Source organism: Bos javanicus, chromosome 28 (genome assembly GCF_032452875.1).
Source record: "Bos javanicus breed banteng chromosome 28, ARS-OSU_banteng_1.0, whole genome shotgun sequence".
NCBI classification, from domain to species: Eukaryota; Metazoa; Chordata; class Mammalia; order Artiodactyla; family Bovidae; genus Bos; species Bos javanicus.
The window spans coordinates 27253451-27277912 of NC_083895.1; the positions used below are offsets into that span (position 1 = coordinate 27253451).

The window sequence follows — 24462 nt, forward strand, 5'->3', positions numbered from 1 at the left end:
ACAGAGGACAAAGGAATGGGAACCAGCAGTGGTTTGGCACAGAATGTACTCCTGAGTGTACTCCAGCAGGAGGCACTGTGCCTGGGCTGAGACCTGGGGAGATAATCACCCAGGTGCCATGGTAATACAGCGCCGGGAGGTGGGGTGTGACTTTCCTGGTGCTGACCTGTGGACAGTGGAGAGGAGGGGGATCCAGAGAGGGCAGGGAAAAGAAAAACCAGGGAGAAGTGTCTGTTGGGTAGAGGTGACGTGTTCTTGGCTCTCCTTTGCCCCTTGGCTGTTTCTGTTTTCAGATTAACCAGATAAGTCTTGTTAGTATTATTTTTAAATGGAGGTTCCTCTGGGAAATCTGCTCTTATTCACTGTAATGAATTAGGGTTACCTGCCTCAGGTCTTGATAACATAAGACACCTATCTTTCTGAGCACCTCGATTCTCTTTTTAATGCGAGTTTTCAGGACTGTAAGTCATTTTATCCTGAAGCTTCAGAGTACTCTGGAGTGGGATCATTAGCTTCTTCTTTGGGTTTGTAGGCATCTAAAGCAATAGCATTTCTCAGATTCATTCCTCCGGTAGATCTGGCGGCTGGTCCCTGTGTTGGTGGAACGTCCAGTAGTGTGAAGTCAAACTCCTGTACAGGCTCAGCTCCAATGGACCTGCTCTCATTTCCCAGGAGGAAGACACTGCCAGGCCTCTTGTTTCAGAATATTTTCCCTAGCTGTTTGTTATACCATTTCCCATCTGCCTGCCCCTGAACGCTTCTCAAAGAGAGTCCGGCCTCCATCAGATCTTAACTTCCAGTGCTTCATTTGTTTGTGATTAGACATTCCACTCTGCTCCTGCTGGGTTGAGTAGTTGGGGCTTGCAAACCTCCCAGTGTAGCTCTTTCACAGCCTGGAATGTGCTGCGTGCTTGTAGGAGTCTTTTTATTATTATTATTATAGGAATGTGGAAGATCATTTAGAGAGAGAAAGTGACAAGGCAGACCTCCAAAAAAACTTCACAATACAGAGAACAGATATGTGTGTGGGTCTTTTATCTTTTTAATCTAATTTTTATTTTATATCAGAGTACAGTTGATTTACAGTGTTGGGTTAGTTTCAGGTGTACAGCAAACTGATTCAGTGATATTCATTCTTTTTCAGATTCTTTTCCATTATAAGTCATTTAAGAATATTGACTAGAGTTCCCTGTGCTATAGTGGGTCCATGTTGATTATCTGTTTTACATATAGTAATGTGTATATGCAGGCTTCCCACAGATGCTTCTGGTAAAGAACCTTCCTGCCAATGCAGGAGACGTGAGAGACATAGGTTCGATTCCTGGGTCAGGAAGGTCCCCTGGAGGAGGGCATGGCAGCCCACTCCAGTGTCCAGATTCTCCAGTGCCTGGAGAATCCCATGGACAGAGGAGCCTGGTGGGCTGCGATCCATAGAGTTGCAAAGAGTTGGACATGACTGAAGTAATTTAGCACGTGCACACATGCACAAATGTGTGTATGTTAATCCCAGACTCCTAATTTATCATGCAGGACTGGGTGTTTGTAACTGTTGGTGACAGGAGGGTAGCAAAACAGGGTGTTATGTCCACTCTGCTTCTTAGAGAGAAGGCCATGTTTCCCACCCCGGGCCGAGCTGGAGAGGCAGGCCTGGGTAATACTTCAGGAAGTTTCTCCCCGAATCTGCCTAGACAGCTATGGGAAAGCTTGAGGGCGGTGGAGACCACTGTTGTTAGGTCATAATAAAGATGATATAAATAAAGAAGGAATAAACCATGCCTATGGGCAGGAAAACCTGGTAAAGGTGTCGATTTTCTCCGAAGGGATCTATAAATTCAATGTGATTCCAGTCAAACCTCAGGAGATGTTTTTCAAGGAAGTTGATAAGATGATTCTAATACATACGCAAGAGTCAAGGTCTAAGAATATCCAGGACGCTTCCGAAGAAGGCAGGAAGGAGGGGCGTGGGCTTGCAGATGCCACAGTGATATTATAAAACTGTAGTCACTACGGAAGGGAGGTTTGTTTAGAGACAGACTGACTGATGGGAGAGACTGGGAGCCAGAAAGAGACCTAGGCATGTGTAGAACCTCAGTGTAAGACAGCAGAGTTGTAGCAGATCCATGGGGACAGGAGGACTAGTTAGTAAGTGGTACCTGTAACATTCTAAACAAAAGCAGATTGTCAGAAAATGTCACGGACCAAGGGTTGCAGTTAAGCAAGTTCTCTGCATGGATGTCAAGTTTTGTTTTGTTTTGTTTTGTGTTTTAAGAAGAAGTTCAGGGTCAAGGCAGAGTTGACAGCAGAGTATCGGTGACAAAGACCAGGGGCTGGCTCTTTTGCTGGCAGTAGCAGTCTGCTGCTGCTTCCTCCAGGGCTGGCTTTGCCTTGGGCTTGAGAGGAACCCTATTCCTCCCGCACAGACTGCCTGAATTTAGCGCTGGGGCCTGGTCAATGGCACCAAGTCCAGGGCCCCAGAGCTTAGAATACTGCCCTGTCATTCTGGAGGTGGGTCTGGCACCCTCCTGGGAGACAGAATGAGCCCTAGATCAGTTTGGGTTGGGAGCTCTGGATCTGGTCTGTCCTGCTTTTTGTAGTGCAAAGAGAAGTGGGGTGGCAGGAGCTGAGCTTTCTTGGGGAAAGTGAGAGAAGAGATTGCTTTCTCTTGGATGCAAGTCAGTGAATATAAACTTCCTAGTGGTAGGATGATTAGGGCACATGACTCTTAGATAAGGATAGTCTCTACATCAGAAAGGAGCAAGGCAGGAATGTTAAGGGGCAGCATCCAAGGAGAACTGCTCTGGACCTGTGCTGTCCAGCACAGTGACCACCAGCTACCCCTGTCACATCTAAACTGTCTTAAATGAAGTAAAATGAAAAACCTGGGCTTTGCTGGTGACTCAGTGGTAAAGAATCTGCCTGCCAATGCAGGAGACACAGGTTTAGTCCCTGGGTTGGGAAGATCTCCTGGAGAAGGAAATGGCAATCCACTCCAGTATTCTTGCCTGAAAAATCTCATGAACGGAGGAGGCTGGGAGGTCACAAAAGAGCTGGACATGACTTAGCAACTAAACAATAACAACAAAATGAAAAATTCAGCTTTCCGGGCACACAAGCCATGTTTCAAGAGCTTGCTAGTTCCATATGGCTAGTGACTAACCACACTGGATGTTACCATCATCATAGAAGATTCTTTTGGGAGCACTGCTCTGCTACCGGCACCTTTGTATTTTGCAGAGACATTTGGGACCCATTCTCTCCCAGATCAAAGTGAAAGGCCCGTCTGGTAGATTTAGTGGCAGGCAGACAAGTTTTGGCTGTGCATGCTGACTCCGCCGCTTATAAGCTCTGTGTCACTTAACCTCACTGAGTCTGGTCTTTAAATGCAATTAGCTGTTTTTTAGACGTGCCAGGGTATGTGACAGTCAGGGAGATGCTGGTATGGCACTTTGCAGGATGCTGGTGCCGTGTAATCACTCTGTACATGGCAGCGGGCATTACTACTTTACAAGTGAAAAGTGAGGCTCAGAGAGGCAAAGTGACATGGCCAAGCCGCTAAACTAATGAATAAAGGCCCAGAATGCCAACTCCCATCTCCTATCTCACCTCCATCCAGCCCCAGTCTGTGCAGGAGAGATGCTGGTAGAATGTGCTGAGCAGGAGCACACTCCTGCAGGGTGGGCTCGGCCCTGGACCAGGCAGGATCAGTCTGGGACCAAAGGGCTGCTGGGTATGAGGTCCAGGGCTTCCTGGCTGGATACAGGGGCCCTGCTAGCCCCACCTTATTTAAAATCTCTCTCAGGCCTTGGAGTTTATTCTTTTAAGCTCAAACCTAAGAAAAGTGCTTTGTTTGGGCCATATAGAGCCTTGCAGCCTTTGCGTGCCCCTTAGGTGGCTCCAATGTGGAGCAGTTATTGGAGGCTTCAAGAAAACACTGGCTCCTCCAGGAAGCTCATCCTGATTTTCTGACATTTCCTTTCGCCCCCTTAGTTTTGTTCAAATTCCCAGAGTCTTCCCCATGGGAGAGATTCAGCATGCTTCCCCTAGATCTGAGGTTCTTCCTCTTTTGGTGTGTGCCAGGAACATTTCAGTTGGAGGATAATGATAGTAAAGGTTGACTCTTTTCTCCATCCCCAGTTCAGAGATCCCTGAATCCCATCCATCAGACCATAGAGATCATTTCAAGACTCTCAACCTGTCTTCCCCCAGACTTAGCCCATGAATAGTCTTGTGACCCCTTGTGACCCTCAGGGTCTGGGACACGATAGGTGCCTGGCATGTGCCTTTGGGGGTAAAGATAGGCCTTGTGGGTCCCCTCTGAGTGCAGACCTGCCCCAGCTGGGGGTGAGCCAGCCGGAACCAGATGCTTCCTGAAGGAGGAGGCAGTGCAGGTGCTGGAAGGCCTCACATGCTTGCCAGCAGCAGCACGAAGCTGGGCCTCAGCTTGCAGAGGAGGAAGACGGTTCCCAGGCTGCAGGGCTCAGAGGGGACTTCAGGCCTGGTTCACAGTGGGCAACAGGCTTCCATGCAGCCTTTTGAAGATACCACGTGACTTGTGGCAAAATCTGGGGCTCTTAGCCTGGCCCATGGACTGCCAGCAGCATGTTCTTTCCTTCTCTGGCCCCAAATGGGCATGGCCGTGTGCCCCTCACCCCCGGCCAAGTTTAGCTGAAGCTGTCCTGCTTGACAAATGGGCCATTTGCTTCCTGTGCTGGAGCTGAGTGGCTGGGTGCCCAAAGAGAGACTATAATTAGCAGAGAAAAGGGGATGGGATTGCACACTAGCATTGACAGTTAATTTTAAACTCACAGGGAAACATAAACTGATGTTCTCGGAGATGTAAATATCATTTGGAAATCATGAAGTTCCTGGGAAGGGTATGTCAGCCTCTCCCCATGCCTGCTGCTCCTGGAACCCTTGAAGAAGGAGCCTAGATCTGCTTGTGCTGTGTCTGGCGCCACCTCAGGGGCTACCCGGTGGCTTCTGGAAGGACTGAGGTGGCAGCACCCCTGGCCGGACTGGGAGAGATGAGCCTGTGATGGCTCAGCACACAGTGGTGCCGGAGTCCAGAGGTTTGGGTCTGCATTTGCTGCGGTAGCTTTCTATGGCTTTAGTGGTCTGGAAATGTTACAAGGCTGACTCGCAAGGAAAATGTGATCTTTTGTAACAGGAGGGAGATCAGACCAAAGAAAGTTTTGTTTCCTGCCAGGAAGGCCGTTCTGGAGTGGGTCCCGGGGCTCTGGGGAGCTTATAAAAATAGAAGAAGCCACTGACTGCTTTTACAAAGAGGGCTGGGGTCAATTCTGCTCAGAATGCAGGCCTACAACAGCTTGGTGTTTTGGGGATGGTTTCCAAAGCAGAGTACCTGAACCCAGAAGCATAGCATCAGATGGGAAGCAGGGAGGGCGGGCAGCCTAGGATGGTGGTTAGATGTCCATCCTGCCCAAGAAGAGCTTTTATATCTAAACAAACAAACAAAAAAACTGAAACACATAAGTCTCAAAAGTATGTGGAATCAATCCTGAAAATATTAAGGTGTTATCTTGTTGGTTCAGTGACAACATGCAAATTACAATTTTCACCAAGATAGAGGATGAAACACCACTTCTGTTGCCCGAAGCACACTGCGTCCTTGCATATTGATTGCACGCCCTGCCGGGGCTCTGATCATGTGGGGTTCTTCTTTAACTGTCAACCCTGGCTCTAGGGCTGAAGGATCTCTGGGGTTCTGTGTCTGGTTCAGGGTTAGAGTTGAGTAATTCCTTGTAGGTGCACTAATAAGGAAGGGGAGGATTTGGCTCTCTAAAACTGCTTGCCCTTGTTCTCAGAGGACCCGCAGAGCTTAGGCTGGCCTTGAACAATGATTTCACCACGTCCTGGGTTTTGGAGCATGAACTGACCAAATAACTTTGGTTAATATTTTTCTATCAAAAGTAGATTTTATTTCTTGTGGTTCTCATTTTCCTATAGAGGGCCTTGTGTGTGTGTGTGTGTGTCCTAACTTTTTAAATTTAAATTTAAAAATTTACCCAACTGAGTGATTTGGATGACATCATTTCACTCATGGTTTTCCCGACATGGCCAAGTTCACGGCCAAGTTCGTCAATGCCTTTAGCACCTCTTGGCCTGTGTGTGCTGGGAAGGCATTCCTTTTAGACCTGGGGAGTAGGTATCAGTAATCCCAGATTATCCTTTCAAACTAAGGGGAATGGCACTTAGCAGTGACAGAGCAGAGCCCTGGACTGGAGGAGATGGCTTCCCGGTAACCCTCTGTTACCCAATGTTTCCAAATAAGCTTGGTCTGTTTGACTTTTGGCATCCTTGCCACTTGCAGAGTTTAGGGGAAGCAAGCACTTCCCTTTACCCAGAACAGTCTTGGCGCTCTTTAGAAGGCCGTTGAGGAGATCTACTCTGAGGGCACATTGTATAATAGCCATTTTAAGGTGGAGGTAGACCAGGAGTAACTGGAGGAGCCACCACCTCCTTGGTGTTCAGGATGTTGACTCTAGGGTAGCTGTGCTCATGGCATATCTTGTCTATGTCTTGTCTGTATTATCCCTCATTTCCTTTACTTAGACCTTTACTGACAGTACCATGGCTTCTGACTCCTCTCCCACACTGCCTCCCTCTCTGTAGAGAGGTCCAGTGTATCTGCTCTTGGGAATGTGTGGCCTGGAATGCCAGAATCACTGGACAGACAGAATGCTAGGTAGACAGCGTTGAACTCAAACACAAGCGGGGATCTATTGGGAAGCCTGGCTTGCATCTGTCCAACAGACATTGATTGTAAATGCCTGTTGTGCTTCCTGAATGTCAGGGCTGTTCTGGTGCTGGGGATGCCTTAAACAGTTGAAAAATTCCTCCTAGCATGGAGCTTATGTTCTTGTGGGGAAGACAAACAGTTAAAAAAGAAAACAAAAAATGTAGAATGTTTAATACTTGTCAGTGCAAAGGAAAAATAAATCAGGAAATTGGGATTGAGAGTTTCAGGGAGAGAATTCTCTGTGTTTAAACAAGAGGACCCCAAAGGCCTCACTGAGCAGGTGAGAAGTGAGCAAAGATGAGAAGGAGGTGAGGGAGGGAGCCATAGTGCCGTTTGGAGATCAGGAGAAAGAGCATTCCAGGCAGTGGGAACAGCCTGTGCAAAGGCCCTGAGCTGGCAGACTCCGTGTGTTTGGCCGGCAGTGAGGGGCCCAGTGGAGTTAAAGCAGAGTGAGGAAGTAGGGGGGAGTGAGAAGTGAGCTCAGACAGGCTGTCTGGACTGTGATGGGCTTGTGGCTTTTACTCTCAGGGCACAGGGAACCAGCTTGTCCTGATTAGATCTTGCTTGGTCACTCTGGTAGGAAGAACAGGCTGAAGGGGGCCAGTTAGAACACTATTGTGAATCTCAGGGTGATGGGGCAATGCAGTCCCAGACATGTCTGAGGGTTTGGGGTGACATCCGCCGATAGGGCTCCCTGAAGATTTAGTATGAGACTTTTCCGGCTGAGAGCAGGAAGGGGTCCTCCAAGAACTTTTTTGCCTCATTTTTCCTGATGGGGAGTTACAGTGGTCACCTTTCCACTGTTAGGAAAATTGATGATGAGGAATTTGACTTAAAAATCTCTTCAAAATCTCTCCTGCTCCAACTTTCAGTTTTCCTGATGATCATTCTGAAGATAAATCCCGCGTGTATGGTGCTGAGTGCAATGCCCCCTGAGCAGGTCTGAAATTTCCTTCAGTGTTCTGCCTGTGTAATACACACCCCAGGGCCGCATGCTTTCAGGCTCATAGTGTTTCCACTGTCCTTACCTCACTAAAGCCCTGCAAAAACCCTTGGGTGAACAGGGCAGAAATGATAGTCTTCATACCCATTTTTCAGATGAGAACACAGACTCGTGTGGTCCAGTGCTCGTCCAAAGCCCAGGGTTAGCAAGTGGCAGAGCTGGGGCTGCGGCCCAGGTTCTCTGATCCTCTAGCCAGTGGCATTTCCCCTGACTCACCAGTACTTCCCACCAAAGCAGCATTTCCAAATAGGGTCTGTGTTAATTTACTAGGGCTGCCATAATAGAGTACCACAGACTGGGCAGCTTAAGCAACAGAGGTTTATTGCCTCTCGGTTCTGGAGGCTGGATGTCCAAGATGAAGGTGTGGGCAGAGTTGGTTTTCTCTGAGCCCCTCTCTGGCTTTGCCAATGTCTGTCTTCTCTATGCATCTTAACAAGGTCTTCTCTCGGTGTGTCCGTGTCCTAATCTCCTCTTAGAAGGACAACATTCATAGTGGATTCAACCTGAGTTGTAAGACCTCATTTTAACTTCATTACCTCTTTTAAGCCTCAGTTTCCGAGTACAGTCCCATTCTGAGGTTCTGGGGGTTAGGACTTCAGCTTGTGAATTTTGGGAACACAGTTCAGCCCATAACAGGTGGCTGCACATCCGGTGACCTGGGGTGACCCCTCCAACGGCAGGCACCAGAACCCTCCCTTGAATCCTTTGTAGGAGAATCAAGCAACTGCAGTCCTTCTCCTCTCTCACTCCTTGTTTTCTTCTGCAGTTGATCGGGGGCCTGGTCCTGTCTGTGGGGATCTATGCAGAGGTCGAGAGGCAGAAATACAAAACCCTGGAAAGCGCCTTTCTGGCCCCAGCCATCATCCTCATCCTCCTGGGGGTCGTCATGTTCATCGTGTCCTTCATCGGCGTCCTGGCTTCCCTCCGCGACAACCTGTGTCTCCTCCAAGCGGTGAGTCAGCCCCAGGCACCCATCAACTGGTGGTACTGGGGGTGTGATCCTTGGTGTCCCTGGGAGAGCTGGGAGACCACCCCTGAGCCCTCGAGCAGCCCAGTTAATCAGTCCTTGCCTCAAACCAGCTCGACTGGAGGGTTTCATGGGTCAGCCTGTCCATATTGGCCCAAGAGGGCTCAGCCTCCTCCACTTCTGCTTAGAAAGGCTGATTCAAAGACTGTTCTTAAACCCCATGTTAGTCTGGACTGTCTGTTGGAAGTGGGAGAAGGTACTCTCAGATGAGAGCAAGCAAAACCAAGAAAAGTTGGTGGTGGTGAGTCATTAGCTCATGTAACCAGCAAGCCCACCCTAGGTCCAGGGGTTTAGCTGATGCCCTTGGGCTGTCTCTCTTGCTGCCTCCCAGAGGATGCCAGGTGCTGTCCTCAGGTTCAATTTGCGATGGTCACCAGCAGCCTTAGGCCAACAGTCCTTATAGCTCAGGGTCCTGGGAGTCTTTCCTGGTAACTCTGGCCAAGATCCTAGGACTTTGATGGGACTGCTTGGCCAAGTGCCTGCCCTGGGGTCAGGGGTGGGGTCAGCCTCTCTGCCCCCTTACTGTGGGGTGAGGGACGGCTTCTCAACACAGGGGGTGCCAGATAGTATATCTATTTACTGTGCACCCACATGTGTGTTTGACCTCATAGTTCCCCTTACCCGGGAAGCCCCTAAAAGCCCCTATGAGTGTGGTCTCAGTGATGTTCCCTGAGGCTGGAAGTTGTTGACATTAGTTTGGACAATGCTTGTTTCTGTGCTAAAGAGTGGTGTATATACTCAGCCTGAGACATCCCCTCATCTGCCCTTGGGGTCTGGGAAGTCACTTTGCAGGGGCTTTGCTGGCAGAGCTGGAAACGCTGCTCTAACCTGCCTGTCAAGACAGGCCTGTCCCCTCTGGGTCAGCCAGAGGAGGACCAGTGGCTGCTCAAGGTGTGGGGTTGGGGGAGGGGATTGTGTTTTTTCACCCAGACCCCACTGAGGACTTCTGGGACAAACCTCGATGACAGTCTGGCTGGGAGAGCTGAGTCACTCTTCCTGATCACAGGCTCCAGCGCCGGGCTTTCCCGGGAATGTCTGTCCACATCCTGTGTCCTCACAGGAGGAAGGGGTGAAGGCCCAGGAGCCCTTAAGAGCTCTGAGAAGATGATTTCCTTACTGTGCTTGACCTTGGAGCAGATGGCATTCCCCTTCCACTCCCGGTGACTCACTGAGCTTTGTTTTTCAGTTCATGTACATCCTTGGGATTTGCCTCATAATTGAGCTCATTGGTGGCGTGGTGGCCTTGATCTTCCGGAACCAGGTGGGCCTCTGGCACATTTATCACTCCCGTGTATGCTGAGCACCCGCTCTATGTGCGCCCTGGGTTGCAAACTGGGAGTGCAGCGGAGAGTGGGCTGGATAATCCCTCCTGTGTCTATTGGGCTGAGGAGACAGGCACTGAACTAGGTAGACCAGAACACAAGAGAATAAAACAGGCTGATGGCAGAGCGCCTGGGGTGGAGGTGGGGAGGACGCTGATGAAAAGGAGCCAACCTGCTGAGACTCAGGGGTCCAGGCAGAGGGAACCGCTGAGGCAGAAGGGAGCTTGGTGGGTTTGTGCACAGTGTGGAGGCTGCTTGGCTGAAGGTGAGGGATGGGAAGTGGATAGAAGGTGAAGCTGGAAGGACTGGCCAGGGCAGATCATGTAAGGCCTTGGAATTTTTTTAAAAGGCAGTGGGAGCCTGTGGAGAGTTTTATGCTGGGAAGCGATGTGATCTGATTCACATTTTACTTGTTGCTGAATGGAGAGTGGACAGTAGGGAAACTCGCTGTGTGTGAGCCTTAACCACAGGCATGTCTTAGCCTTGGGATCCAAGGGTCTTCTTCCTGTTTCATGAGTCCCAGGAGAGGGGAGGGGAGATTCCCATCATATTGATGGAGTCACTGAGGCACAGAGAGGTTAAGAAGCCCTCCGAAGAGTACATAGCAAGAGGGAGTCAGCTCAGGGATGCTTTCCAATTTCTTTTCATTTCTTTTTTCCTCCTCTGCCCCAGCTTTACCGAGGAATAATTGACAAATAAAATTATGTTTAAACTCTACAATGTGATGATTTGATATATGCATGCATTGTGAAAGGATTGCCATAATCAAGTTAATAATACATCCATCACCTTGAATAGTTAACTTTGGGGGAGGGGGTAAGATCTTAATCTTTAAGATCTATTCTCTAAGCAGATTGCAAATATATAATACTGTATTATTAACTATAGTCACCATACTGTTCATTAGATCCTCAGAACTTATTCATCTTGTAACTGAAAATTTATACCATTGACCAACATCTTCCTGTTTCCCCCACCTCCTGTCCCCTGACAACCACTTTTCTACTCTCTGGTTCTGTGAGTTTGACTCTTTTTTAGATTTCAAATATAAGTGGCCCCATATAGGAAGTGTTTGTCTTTCTGTCTCTGACTTATTTCTCTTAGCATAATACCCTCTAGATTTACCCATGTTGTTCTAAGTGGCAGGTTTTCCTTATTTTTTATGGATGAATAATATTCCATTATATATATACATCCTGTATACACAAACAATGGAATATCTGTATCTATCTCACATCTTGATCCATTCATCTGGCAAACAGACCGGTTGTTTCCATATCTTGGCAATTGTGAGTAATGTTGGGATGAACGTGAGAGCTCTTTTCATGGCAGATGACTCTTTGAGATAGTAATTTCATTTCCCACGAGTGGGATTGTACCACATATGGTAGTTCTATTTTTAATTTTTTGAGAAAGCATCATACAGTTTTCCATAGTGATTGTACCAATTTTACACTCCCAGCAACAGTGCACAAAGGTGCCCTTTTCGCCTCACCTACATTTATCTCCTGTTTTTTGATAATAGACATTCTAACAGGAGTGAGATTATATCTCATTGTGGCTTTAGTTTGCATTTCCCTGATGTTTAGAGATGTTGAGCATTTTTTCATATATCTGTTGGTCATTTGTATGTCTTCTTTGAAAAACTATTCAGGTCCTCTGCCCATTTTTAAATCAAATTACAGCTGAACAACATGGATTTGAACAGTGTGTATCTACTTATACACAGATATTTTTCAATAAATATAGTACCTGTGTTTTCATTTTAAAGATATTTAAATCAACTAAGTGTGAGAAATGTCATGTTCAGTTTACAGAATTTTAAATTAACTAAGTGTGAGAAAAGTTTATGTTCAGTTAGAGATCACAATAAGTGGAGTCAAAAGGACTAGGGTTTGAGTCCTGATTCTATTTAAACTGTTTTAGCTTCCTGCCCTTCAGTGAGTTATTTATCAGTTCCTTTGTTTAGAGGCAGAGATAGCAGTGTGCAGATTCTCAACTGTATTGGGGGTTGGCATCCCAATCCCCATTGTTCAAAGGTCAACTGTATTTTTTTTGCTATTTTGCAACTGTAGGGGTTCCATATATATTTTGGGTATTAACCCCTTTTCAGATATATTGTTTACAATTATTTTCTCCCAATTCATAGTTCACCTTTTTACTTTTTACATGGTTTACTTTTTAGCAGAAATGCTTTAGTTTAACATAGTCCCACTTTTTTTTTTTTGCTATAGGCAACATTGCCTATATATTTGATGTCAGATCCAAGAAATCATTGCCAAGACCAATGTCAAGGAGTTTTTTTCCTATATTTCCTTTAGGAGTTAGTTCTACTACTTGAGGTCTTCTGCCACATTTAAGTCTTTAACTCATTTTGAGTTGGTTTTTGTCTATGATATAAGGATCCGATTTCATTCTTTAGCATGTGGATTTCCAGTTTTCTCAACACTATTTATTAAAGAGAGTTGGCATCTTTGTTGGGAATTAGTTGACCATATATGTTGGGTTTATTTCCAGACTCCCTTTTCTGTTCCACTGATCTATGTGTCTATTTATATGTCAGAACCATACTGTTTTGGTAACCATAACTTCGTAATATTGAAATCATGAAATGTGATACCTTCAGCTTAACTCTTCTTATTCAAGATTGCTTTGGCTACTAGGGTTTGTTGTGATTCCATATGAATTTGAGCATTTTTTTTCTGTATCTCTGAAAGATGCCATCTGAATTTTACAGGGGGATTGCGCTAAATCAATAGATTGCCCTGACCCATTGGTTGTCTTCCCAATTCAGTTTTGCCTCTTGTTCCTCCCTTTTCCTTTTTTCTGCTCTTCAGACCATCTGCTCTGGGCTGGCAGATCCAGGGTACTGGTTCATTTTTCAGCAGCGTTGAGGAGACAGAGATGTTTATTCCATTTGCCCATGGGGATGCCTTTCTGTGCAGCCAGCAGGGCTCCTGGCTGCCCACAGCTTTCCAGAGTTATGAGTTAGTACTTTACTAACTAGAGCCCAAGTCCAGGCCACGGTCAGCAGCATCAGTGTTTTAATAAACAATCTCCTAAGTGAATAGCGGTTCTCGTTTACAGGGTGCTTTCACAAAGATTGATGACTTATTTTCCTTGCCTGTAGCTCAACAGGGGCCGTGACACCACTCCTTTCCAGGGAGGAGCTAAGTAAAGGCGAAACCTCCAGGGACCTTTAGTCCTCACAGCTGAGGATGCCATGGGCTTGAGGTCAGGGCTGAGAGCTTACATTATCCCCAGACACGGAGGGCACCACAGGCTGAAGTGTGTTCCTTCTCCTTGGGTATTGTGTCCCCCCATGGGACTATGTCAGTCCGGGAAGGACCCTCATCGTCAGGGCTCTCAGCTCTTTGGAGGCTTATGATGGGCTGTGCTCTCATATGACAGTGATACATAATTCAAAAACTTAAAAATGAGATACAAAACTGTAAGTGTAGGGACTTCCCTGCAGTCCAATGGTTAAGACTCTGCTCCCAATGCAGGGGATATGGGTTCAATCCCTGGTTGAAGAACTAAGATCCCACATACTGCGCAGCATGGCCTAAAAGAAAAAGAGAGAAAGAAAGAAGAAAAAAAAAAAAAGCCCTGTAAGTGCAGTAAGATCTCCACAATGAAAAAAAAATAGGCCTGGAAAAATCTGGAAGGAAATAGAAATATTAACATATTAATTCATATTTTCCCTGAGGGATGGGACTAGGGTGATTTTTATTTCCTCCTAAAATTTATATTTTTTTTCCCTAGCTCCCAAATTTTCTTTTTCATTTTTTATAATCAAGAAGAAAAATACCGTATAAAGAAAAAGAATGTCCCTGCCAACAGTAATGCCATGTGATTTCGTAAAACAAGAAATGGGCCAATGGCGAGGATAGGGAAGGAGGAGCCTGGCCATTGATGGTGGGGAAAGAGATGAGGCACAGTCAAGGTCGGGTTCCAGGTGAATTCCCAATTCTAGTTTTTCTTCCCCAAGAGGAGAAGACAGATTTCTCTGAGTCACAGTGTAACAAGCTCAGTCACCAGCCCCCCAGGCTACCTCTTAACTCTAAGAATCCACTTGTAGTGACAGATGAGGACAAATCATCAGGCTGATGACTACACACAGGGCTCTCAGGAAGGTACAACCATGGTGACCTCCAGGCAGTGAAAGAGAAACAACTCCCGGGTGTGAGGCAGAAATTCTCTATCAGTTGCTGATCCTGGGCAGTTTCTGCTGCTAGGCATGACCCAGGAGTTGGATTGAAGCAGCTTCTCTGCTTATGTAGGGTGGAGTGGCTGTGTGATGGGGAACTTGGTGCAGAGCTGGTGGCCCCAAGGATCCGGGCATTAAAAGCAGAAGTGCAGCAGCCTGAACCCAGCAGTGGGTAGAGAAGCTGGATGACTTCCACAGGTGTCTGGGTCTCACTGCTCTTTATTTTTTTCAATTAATTTATGTTTTGGCCATGCAGGGCTTGCCTGGTGGCTCAGTTGGTAAAGAATCTGCCTGCAATACAGGAGACCCAGGAAGATCCTGGAGAAAGGAATGGCTACCCACTCCAATATTCTTGGCAGGATAATTCCATGGATGGTGGAGCCTGGCAGGCTACAGTCCATGGGGTCACAAAGAGTCAGACACAACTGAGCGACTAACACTTTGACTTTGGGCTTCTCTGTGGCTCAGATGGTAAAGAATCTGCCTGCAGTGCAGGAGACTTGGGTTCGATCCCTGGGTTGGGAAGATCCCCTAGAGGAGGAAATGGCAACCCACTCCAGTATTCTTGCCTGGATCTTACTTCCCTGACTAGGGATTGAACCCGCATCAGGGAACCATGGAGTCTTAAGCACTGGATAGCCAGGGAAATCCCCAGGTCTCTTGTTCTTGACCTGACATCACCCCAGCTTGCTCTGAGCCTCCCTCAAGGAATATTGGGGTGTTGGAGGTGCACAGCTCCTGCCCATGTGTTCCCAGTGAGGCAGTGCTGAGCAGGGACACCCAGAAGACACTGGGCTGTGGCTGGTGTGTCTGTACCCATCCCTGGCCTCCTTCCCTCTACCTCCTGGACAAGTGGAGGAGTGACCTCTTTTCTGGCCTTGATTGGATGGTGCCGTGGTCACACCCAACATCAGCCAAGGAACAATGGGCAGCACCCAACCTGTTTATCTTGGCACTGTCACCAGCTGGCTCTCGGCGTGACCGTGAGGTTGGAGCAAGGAGAAAGGAGACAGCATGGCCTGCTTGTCTGGCACCTGAGCATATGTATCCTTCCCACCTGGAGCAAGTAGAGAAAGTTCTACACTAATGTGGACGGACTCCTGCAGCTGGTGCATCCCACTGTGGACAGCCGTTTGGAAGGGAGAGCTGGGCTCCAAACACCTGGGAAACCAAAGCATTACCTCCCCCACCATGGGGATTAATCCTGCGACTTCCAGCCAGGTGTGATAGGCTTCCCTGGTGGCTCATCTGTTCATGGTGGCTCGTGGTGAAGTATCTGCTTGCCACGGAGAAGACCTGGGTTTGCTCCCTGAGTTGGGAAGATCTCCTGGAAAAGGAAATGGCAACCCACTCCGGTATTCTTGCCTGGAAAACCCCAAGGACAGAGGAGTTCATGGGGTTGCAAAGAGTCAGACACAACTGAGGGGCTAACACACAGTCCAGCTAGGTCTGAGGAAGGGACTGGCAGATATTCCTGAGAACCTTGCAGTGTTCACACCTCTTTCTTTCTCACTCTTTGGGTTCCTCTCAACCCTTGGTTGTCTGATAGGGCCCATCTCAGGGCTGGAGCAGAGGCTGGGGTCTGGAGGCAACAAGGATGAGTCTTTACCTTCTGGGGGATGCTGAGGGGAGCCCAGAGATGCTGGCTTAGCCCAGGCACTGAGGGAGGAAGGAAGTCCGAGCCTGAGCACCCGCCTCTGCGTTGTGAGAGCTGAGCTGGCGAGGGTTCCCGCTGAGCTGCTGGCTACTGGGCCTCCCCAGAGTGGGCCCCAGAAGCTGACGTGAATCGATGGAGCCCGGCTGGCAGCATACAGGAAAACTAGGCAGCTCCATCCCCAGAGGCCTGGTGGGAGGCTCCAGCTGCTGGCTCTTCCACTCCTCCTTTTCTGCTCCTCAGCCTCCCATCCTGGGGAGCTGCCACCCATTCCCCGCCCCCCTCCAAAGCCTTATTTATTTGTTCTTCAGGCTTATAAAAGGCTTTATTGATGCGTCATTCACATACCGTACAATTTGGGTTTCCCAGGTGGCCAGGTGGTAAAGAATCCACCTGCCAATGCGGGAGACCCAAGAGATGCGGGTTCAATCCCTTGGTTAGAAAGATCCCCTGGAGGAGGAAATGACAACCCACTCCAGTATTCTTCCCTGGAGAATCCCACGGACAGAGGAGCCTGGTAAGCTACAGTCCATGGTGTCACCAAGAGTTGGACACAACTGAGCAACTGAGCATGAACACCATTCAGTTCACTCATTTGAAGTGTTCATTCGTACATGACCTGTTGATTTTAGAACATTGCCGTGGCTTTGAGAAAAAATCCGCCACCCCTGAGCTAGCCTCCTCGTTCATCAACAAACTGTCCTAGTGCCTCCACTGAGGGGAGTGATGCAGGGGCTTCGGGTATCTTTAAAACTAGATTGAAAGACAGACCTAGAAAGGGCAGTGCTCTGTGGCTTGAGTCTGGTAGCTTGAACAATGTGCTGTGAAAATCGCATGGTTTTGATGACCGCTTACTCTTTGTTTTATTTAGCCCGGGCCACATGCCTCTGAGATCACGCCAGCCATTCATGAAAGGTGGTTTTCAGGTCCTCACTGGAGCTGCCCCACTGCATGACCTGGTTTAGAGTCGGGTGGGGGTGGCCCTGGGTGCGTTGGCCTCTGAGACAGCAGAGGAAGCTAAAATTTGCTTTTCCCTGCCGAGCTCCCACAGGACACGTCCTCTGAGTGGCTCCCCCAGTCCCTCAGAACATTGTGGAACATAGCAGCGCACTTTACAGTTGATTATAGTTAATTAATGAACCATACAACCCCCACCCCTGCAGGAACCACCCAAACATTCTACACGTCTCCCTGGTGTGGACACATCCACACACACACACAGACGTGGTGCCAAGGGCAGCACGCATGTGTAAGAGCCAGCACAAGCCAGAGAGCTCCCTGGTGGGAACGGGGGCAGCTGCCGCCCGTGGAGTCTGGGACCATCTGTTCTTCCTATCCGTCCAGAGAGGCCTCCAGTGGGGCCTCCCTCCCCCGCAGGGTCCAGCTCAGCTAACCAGATGGAAGGCCTGATTTGCACAAAGAAGGCCTCTTTCGGAGTCCGCGCCTTTGGAAAATACCCAGAGACTGAGACGGTTTGGGGAGAGAGGTCAGGGCTGCTCACCAGAGAGCGGGGGAGAGCTTTCCCCGTGGGGCTGCCGGGCATCCGCTCTGCTGCTTGATCTTCCTCCCTGCCCTGGGCCTCCTGCCCTCATCCCACCCTGGCCCCTAACCGCATGTGACCCTGTGGGAGGGCTGAGGGGTGACCCAGCAGGGGGACTATGAGGTGGCCAGTGGGCTGGGATAGGAGGGCCAGGACGGCCTGCAGTGCCTTGAGACTGAAGGGAAGCCACCTCACCCGCCATGAGTGTGGCCCTTGACATATCCCTGACTTTGGACATCACCCCCTGCCAAGAGCCCCTTACAGCATGCCATGTAATCCTGTGAGCTCATTCCCTGGGTGACAGACTGATCCAGCCTGGTGTCCTGTTTCTTAGACACCCCCAACTATTCCCCAGCTGGCTGGCCTTTCCCTTCATCATCACCCCAGGGAACAGGCACCCAAGACTGGAAAGGCTGCAGGACCTGGGGACCTCTGGGAAGGGTGGACCTGAGAACCAGGCAGGTCCCTGCTCTGCCCAGGTCGGGTGGCCAGCAAACAGCTCTTCCCCTGAGCCCCTGCCCCAGGATCCAGAGCCAGACCTGGGCAGGGCAGACGGCCTGTTACAGGGGAAGAGGTCTGGCCTGGTGCCTCCCGAGGCTGGCATGATCCTGAGCGATGTCTGCTCCTGAGCGGTGATTATCATCAACAGAGGGTTTTCCTTCTGACCATGGAGACTGGTTTCCTTGAGCCAGTCTGCTTTGTCACCTTGGCTTTGAGCAGTGTGTGAATGTCAGGAAGGAGGTGGCTATCACATCCTTGTTTCTCTCTCCCTGATACTGGAGATAGTTTGGGGAGATGGCCCTGAACTCAACCTTGGGTTCTTGGCTTCTTAAAGTATATCAGGATGCGATTTTGACTCTTGATTCCAGCATCTCTCTGCCAGTGATCATGGGGTGACCTTAGACAAGTCACATTACCTCTTGGGGCTGCAGGGAGTTTGGGAGGGGTCCCAGATCCAGGAGTGGCTCTTGGACAAGACTTAGGGTCTTGATTTCTTTTGGGATTAGCCATTTTCCACTGATGACATGATGGGTATGAAGTGGTACTACCTCCTGGAAAAAGAGAAAAATCTATCATAATAATACATAATAATGCTATGTGTCTGGCATCGTGCTAAGCGCTTTCTTTGCTCTAGTTTGTTTGAGTCTCAAATTCCTCTGAGGCAGAGGATCCCCACTCCCACCCTGTAGGGGAGGAAAAGTGTCAGTCACTCAGTCGGGTCCAACTATTTGGAAGCCTGTGGACTGTAGCCTGCCAGGCTCCTCTGTCCATGGAATTCTCCAGGCAAGAATACTGGAGTGAGTTTCCATTCCCTTCTCCAGGGGATCTTCCTGATCCAGGGTTCAAACCCAGATTTCCTGGATTGCAGGCATATCCTTTACCGTCTGAACCACTGGAGGTCCAGAAGTTAATTGATATTCCTGAGGCAGGTGTGGGTGCAAAGACTGTTCTTGACTATGAGGCGTGACAGCCCCTCGAACCTTAGTCTTTGATCTTTGGCGCTGGAAGGTGTCTTAAAGACAGGCTTGCATGACTGATTCACAAGTGGGGAGCTGAGAGTGGAGGAATAGGGTGGGGCCTGCAGTCCTAGGGTGGGGCCTGGAACTCAGGACCCTCTTGTCCCCAAGAACCCTGAGGGCGCCTCCCCCGGGAATCGTCTGGCTCCAGAGCTGAGAATGAGCCCTTTGTGCCAGCACAATCTCTGATGATCCACTGGCCTCTCTGCTCTGAAAGCCCCGATTGTCACTGTGAGTGTGGAGCTGGGCTGCCCACACTCCCGCCCCGTCCCTTCCCGCTGTGGGGCCTTTTGTGCTCCTGGATCTCGGCACAACAGCCGGGCTGTTGATCCCAAAGGCCCAGCGTGACTGGGAGAGGGTGGCCGGCCAGCACCCTTCCCAGTGGGGATTGTCCCGGTCCGAGAGGGAGGTGGGCCCTGTCGTCTGGGCCAGAGCACTGCAGCGACAGAGAGAGGCCTGAGGGAAGTCAGGACACCTGGTTTCCAATCCTGGCTGGGCCCCTAACCAAAGCCGATACCTGCTTGGTGACCTGGGAAGAGTCAATCTCCCTCTCTGGGCCTTTTCATCTGTAAAAGAAGAGCTTATATAGGAAAGAAGTGTGGAGAGGGGGCTGGAGGGCAAAGGGAAGGTTCCGATGCAGGCCTGTCTTTGGCTACAGTAGAAGGAGCATCTGGGCAGCCAAGCCCCAGCCCTGGCCTGGCTCCTTCAGAACGGTGTCCCCCAAGCAGGGCCTCACCCTCATGGGGCCTGGGTTGCCTGATCTGTAAAGGAAGGGGGTGCACCATTCCTGCCTCTGATGGGCACTGGGGACATGGAGAGGGTGCTGGTGCAGGAAGGTTATGGGTGGGAACAGAGGTGCCCTGTGCAGGTCGTTGGGGGAGGCTCCCTGGGCAGGTGGGCTCTCTGGTTCAATCCTGACTTCTGGGAAATCTTGGGTTGGACCCTGGGGTCGTGTGCTCTTCCTCCTTTATAATTTCTCTGTCTACATAGACCATCGACTTTCTGAATGACAATATTCGAAGAGGAATTGAGAACTACTATGATGATCTGGACTTCAAAAACATCATGGATTTTGTTCAGAAGGAGGTGAGTCAGGTGCTTGGGGTCAGAAATTTGCCTCCCACGTCCTTTGCTCTGCCCACCCTCCTCTGCCCCCAACTTGGGACCCTGCTCAAGAGGGTGGGGGTGAGGGGTCAGGTGGCTGGCCAAGTTCGGAGTTGAGGGTGGGCCATGGACAGCTGCCAAGGGAGGGGATGCCAGGGCATGCCTGGTCCAGCATATACTTGCCCTGCCCATTCCTTTCCAGCTACACAAACCCTCCCCTTCTGAAAAAAAAAAAAAGAAAAAAAGGTCAGAGGGAGCTACAAACCACGTGGCAGAGTCTCAGGGTGCCTCTTGTCAGTGGGCAAAGAATCTTCTTTGAGGTGGGAGTGACCTCCAAGCCACCCAATTCAAAGTTCCCTCTGCCGAGACCGTTCAGGGACGGGGAGCTCCCTCCCTTGCCAAATCAAGGACAGCCCTGGTGGGGAGAGAGCTCTTCTCCGGTTCCATTTAACCCTGCACAGGAAACAGAACACGTCTTCTCCTTTTCTCCGATGGCACTCCTTTGAACATGATGATGGTCATCCCTCCTTCCCACGGTCCACCCAAGTCTGTGGGTGAAGCAGTAATAGCAGTGCCTGCTGCCCTCGGGGGCTTCTACACACCAATCTCACTTAGTCCTGAGCCTCAGGTTCCACACCTGCCCCAGCGGGATACTGATGGTCCCTTCTACTTAGTGTCGCTGTGAGATTTGCCTGGATTTATTTCAGAGGTGGTTAGAGCAGGGCCAGGCATGTGGTGAGACTAAAGCAGTGTCAGCTGGGGTGATCATTGTCTGCCTGTCCTGCTAGGTGAGGATGAGTGGAGGCAGCGCTTCTCGGGACATGACCTTGGGGGCGTCAGCTGACCTGATCCCCGTGATAGCCCTCAGTGGGGGACCAACATCTCTCTGCACCCGGGGCCATCCATAGTGGCCACTCCCTTGGCTCAGGCCTTCTCTGTAGTCATAACAGGTGCAGCCTCTGGGAGGCCCTTCTCTGCCAGGGATGCGTCTGCCAGCTCTGGCCATCGGGTGGGGCAAGATGTTTTTATTGGAACCAACCTTCAGCTGGCTTGCGAATTTCATTTCTCCCAGGGTGGAATGGCGGGATGACTCATGCTCACTGGGCACCTGCTTCAGGCCAGGTCCTATGCTGTGTGCTTCATGCTTTGCTTGTCTCTGTACTTCTCAGCTCAGCTGTGCAAAGATAGCATTGCTCTTCCTGCTTTACAGTTGACCTCTGAGGCCCAGAGAGGCTGATTGACTTGCCCAGAGCCACAGAGCATGGAGTGGTGGTATGAGGATTTGAATGCTGGCCTGTCAGATGGCAAAATAAATACTCTTTGCATTGAACCCCACAGAGGCACTTCCTGGACCCCTAGACTGATGGCCTGAAAGGCTCTGTGGAGACTCTGGAAGGGCATCTTCTTTGTTTCTACTAGAACCTCTGACCATATCATTCCCCTGGTTAAACCCTCCAGGAACTTCCTGTCACTAAGGATACTATCCCTGTTCCCTGCTTATTCTGGCTGACAAAGCTTTCATGGTCTGACCTCAACCCCTCTACTCTGGCTCACTCTGCTCCAGTTTTTACGCCTGCTGCTGAAATATCAATACAACTAACTCATCTCTGTGCGAGGTCTTGGCATGTCTTGACTGTTTTTTTCCTGTTCATATTTCCAATTAAATGAGATCTCCTCAGGCCTTTCCCGACCTCCCACCTCCTTGCCCCGTTTGCCGTATCCCTGGTACCCAGCACTGCCTCACACCTTTTTCACATGGTGGTCCTCTCCATCTCCCTCAGGGCTGTGGCGCTTTCCCTCCCCCTTGGTTTTCGCGCACACAGAGCAATGCCCAGCACACAGCAGCGGCCCAGTGAAGTAACTGCTTCCCCCAGGCGTTGGCATCTGTACAGGGGGACATGCAGGGCAGAGCTCAGCCAAGGGGAAAATGACGCCAGCTGTGCCATCACTTCAGTCCTGAGCCCTGGCCAGGGTGTGTGTGTGTGCCCCTTTGCTAAGGGTGGGGCAGGCAGAGCTGGGTGGGTGAGATTCAGGGGCCCCATTGTGGGGCTCCCCTGGAATCCTAGTCTCTGGGACTTTAAAGGCCAGGTCCTGGGGTGGAGCATCTGCACTGGGGATGTGAAGATGGAGTCCGGTTGGCAAGGAAGTGCTTTTCCTCCAGTGTTTAGTCACCACCCACTATCCCACCAAAAGGCTACCCAGCCTTGGCTTGCATGCCTCCCCAGTGACAGGGTGCTCACTACCTCCTGGGCCACCATTCTGCTTTTGTTGAGCTCTGACCTGTAACGATGCCTCACATGCTCCCCATAATGCCCCCTACCTGTGTGACCCGCATCATAAATCACATCGTCCCCTGGCTGGGCCGCTCCCTGCTGTCTGCCTGGGGGCCTTGGTGGTGACAGCAGCTCTCTTCCCCACTTGCTTCCTCCTTCAGTTTAAGTGCTGTGGCGGGGAAGACTACCGAGATTGGAGCAAAAACCAGTACCACGACTGCAGAGCCCCTGGCCCCCTGGCCTGTGGGGTGCCCTACACCTGCTGCTTCAGAAACACGGTATCCACTGCTCCGGGGGCCTCCTGGCTGGTCAAACGCTTCTCTCACCTTTCAGGACAGGGGCGGTGGGGCTGGATAGGGGGGTAGGCAGGAGGTGGTGGTCCTTGCCAGGGCGAGGCTTCCTGAGCCTCAAGGGCTACTGAATGGGGTGAATCTGGGGGTAGAGGATGGGGAAGACTAGTCTTATTAGCAACGGCTGTTGATATCTATTGAGCACTTACCACGTGGTGGCCTGCTCTGGGTTCTTTAGTTGTTTTGACTCGTTAAGTCCTTTCAACAATCCACTATACAGATGAGAAAACTGAGGCACCAAAAGGTGAGGTTCTTGGCTCAAGGTTGATAGAGCTAGGATGAAATTCAGGCAGCTGTTGTCAGAGCCGTGCCCTGGACTACAGTGCACGCCAGGCGAAGAGTGGGAGAGAGTCCAGGCCAGGGGGCTTAGCAGGGTGGCCGGCTGGCAGCCATAGCTGGGGGCCAGGGCAGGGCCTGCACTTTGAACGTTGCTGGTGGACTCTGGGCTTGACGTCCTGGCGATCATCAGCAATGAGGTGCTTGGAAGCGGTCTGGTGATGTAAATGCCAGCCTCCGCCTCTCCCCAGTGGGATCCTCTCAGCTCTGTTGCCTCCTTGGCCACTTGGGAGGCTGCCCTGTGCCATTACTGCTAATAAATGAGAGGCTTGGTCAATCCTGTGTTTGACTAATGTGTCCAAAAGCTGCCTGGTTTCTGGATTGGAATGAGGCGGGGAGTTTTGCAATTACTCATGCCTTGAAGAGTCATGGAAAATTTCTCTTCTGATGTCTCCACATTCTGTGCCCACTGCTGGATTCTGTAAACTGGGCAGCTGCTGGTGGGGGTGGGGGCCTCACCCATGACTCAGGGAGGCAGTGCCAAGTGCATGAGCCCTAAAAAGTCTGGGCCAGGAGGGAAGGTTTGTTTGGAAGTTGGAGCTGCCATTTTAGGGTAGCTCTTTGTGCAGGGGGAGTGCTGAGGAGGAGCCCAGGGTTTTCAGAGAGGCCTGTGGAGGGGGCGGGGATGACTCTGAACTTCGTCATCCAAGGCAGTGGCACCTGAATGTCCAAGCTGAGATGTGAAAGCCCAACGTGCATTCGTTCATTCATTCATTCATTCAACAGGTATTTACTGAGGACCAGCCAGATGCAGTTGTGTGTTCTAAGGATACAGGAAACACACAGAGAACTCTGCCCACATGGAGCTGACATTCTTTCCAGTGGAGAAAACTAATAAGCAAAATAAATAAGTAAAAGAGATAATATTCTAAGAGATGATAAATTCTAAGGAGAAAAATAAAACAAGGGCATGGAGGATTGCATTTTAGATACTGAGAAGGTTGGTTCTCAGGAAAACCCTGAAAGAAGTGAGGGAGTAAGCCATGCTCTCTGGGGATGGGAATTCCTGGCAGAGAGAAGGGCAAGTGCAAAGGCCCTGAGGTGGGACCTGCCCTTGTGAATTTAAGAAACAGCACAGAGACCAGCTCCAGTGTGGCTGGAGCAGAGTGAGCTTGGGGGAGGATAGTTGTAGATGAAGTCAGAGGTCATGAGTCATGACCCTGAAGGTCACAATCAGGACTTTGGTTCCCTTGAGTGTCAATAAGTCAAGTGACAGGGCTTTAGTGGACGAGTAGCAGATCTTCCTTAGGCTTTACCAGCACCACCCCGTCTGCTGCGGTGGCAGAGATGACCTGGGCAGTCCAGTTAGGGGCTAGTGCAGTGATCCCAGTGTCTCAGCCAAGGCTGTCTGGAAAGCGGGCCCCTG

General features: G+C 50.1%; 1 protein-coding gene across 3 annotated transcripts in view; it reads left to right on the forward strand.

Moving 5' to 3' along the window:
- The window catches only part of TSPAN15 (tetraspanin 15), a 53680-nt gene that overhangs the window by 22232 nt on the left and 6986 nt on the right, over window positions 1-24462 (forward strand). For all 3 annotated transcript variants that reach the window (XM_061405194.1, XM_061405195.1, XM_061405196.1), the window contains 4 exons: window positions 8530-8715; window positions 9977-10051; window positions 20024-20119; window positions 22572-22688. In XM_061405194.1, the coding sequence (XP_061261178.1) occupies window positions 8530-8715; window positions 9977-10051; window positions 20024-20119; window positions 22572-22688 (474 nt within the window). The remainder of the gene's footprint in view (window positions 1-8529; window positions 8716-9976; window positions 10052-20023; window positions 20120-22571; window positions 22689-24462) is intronic.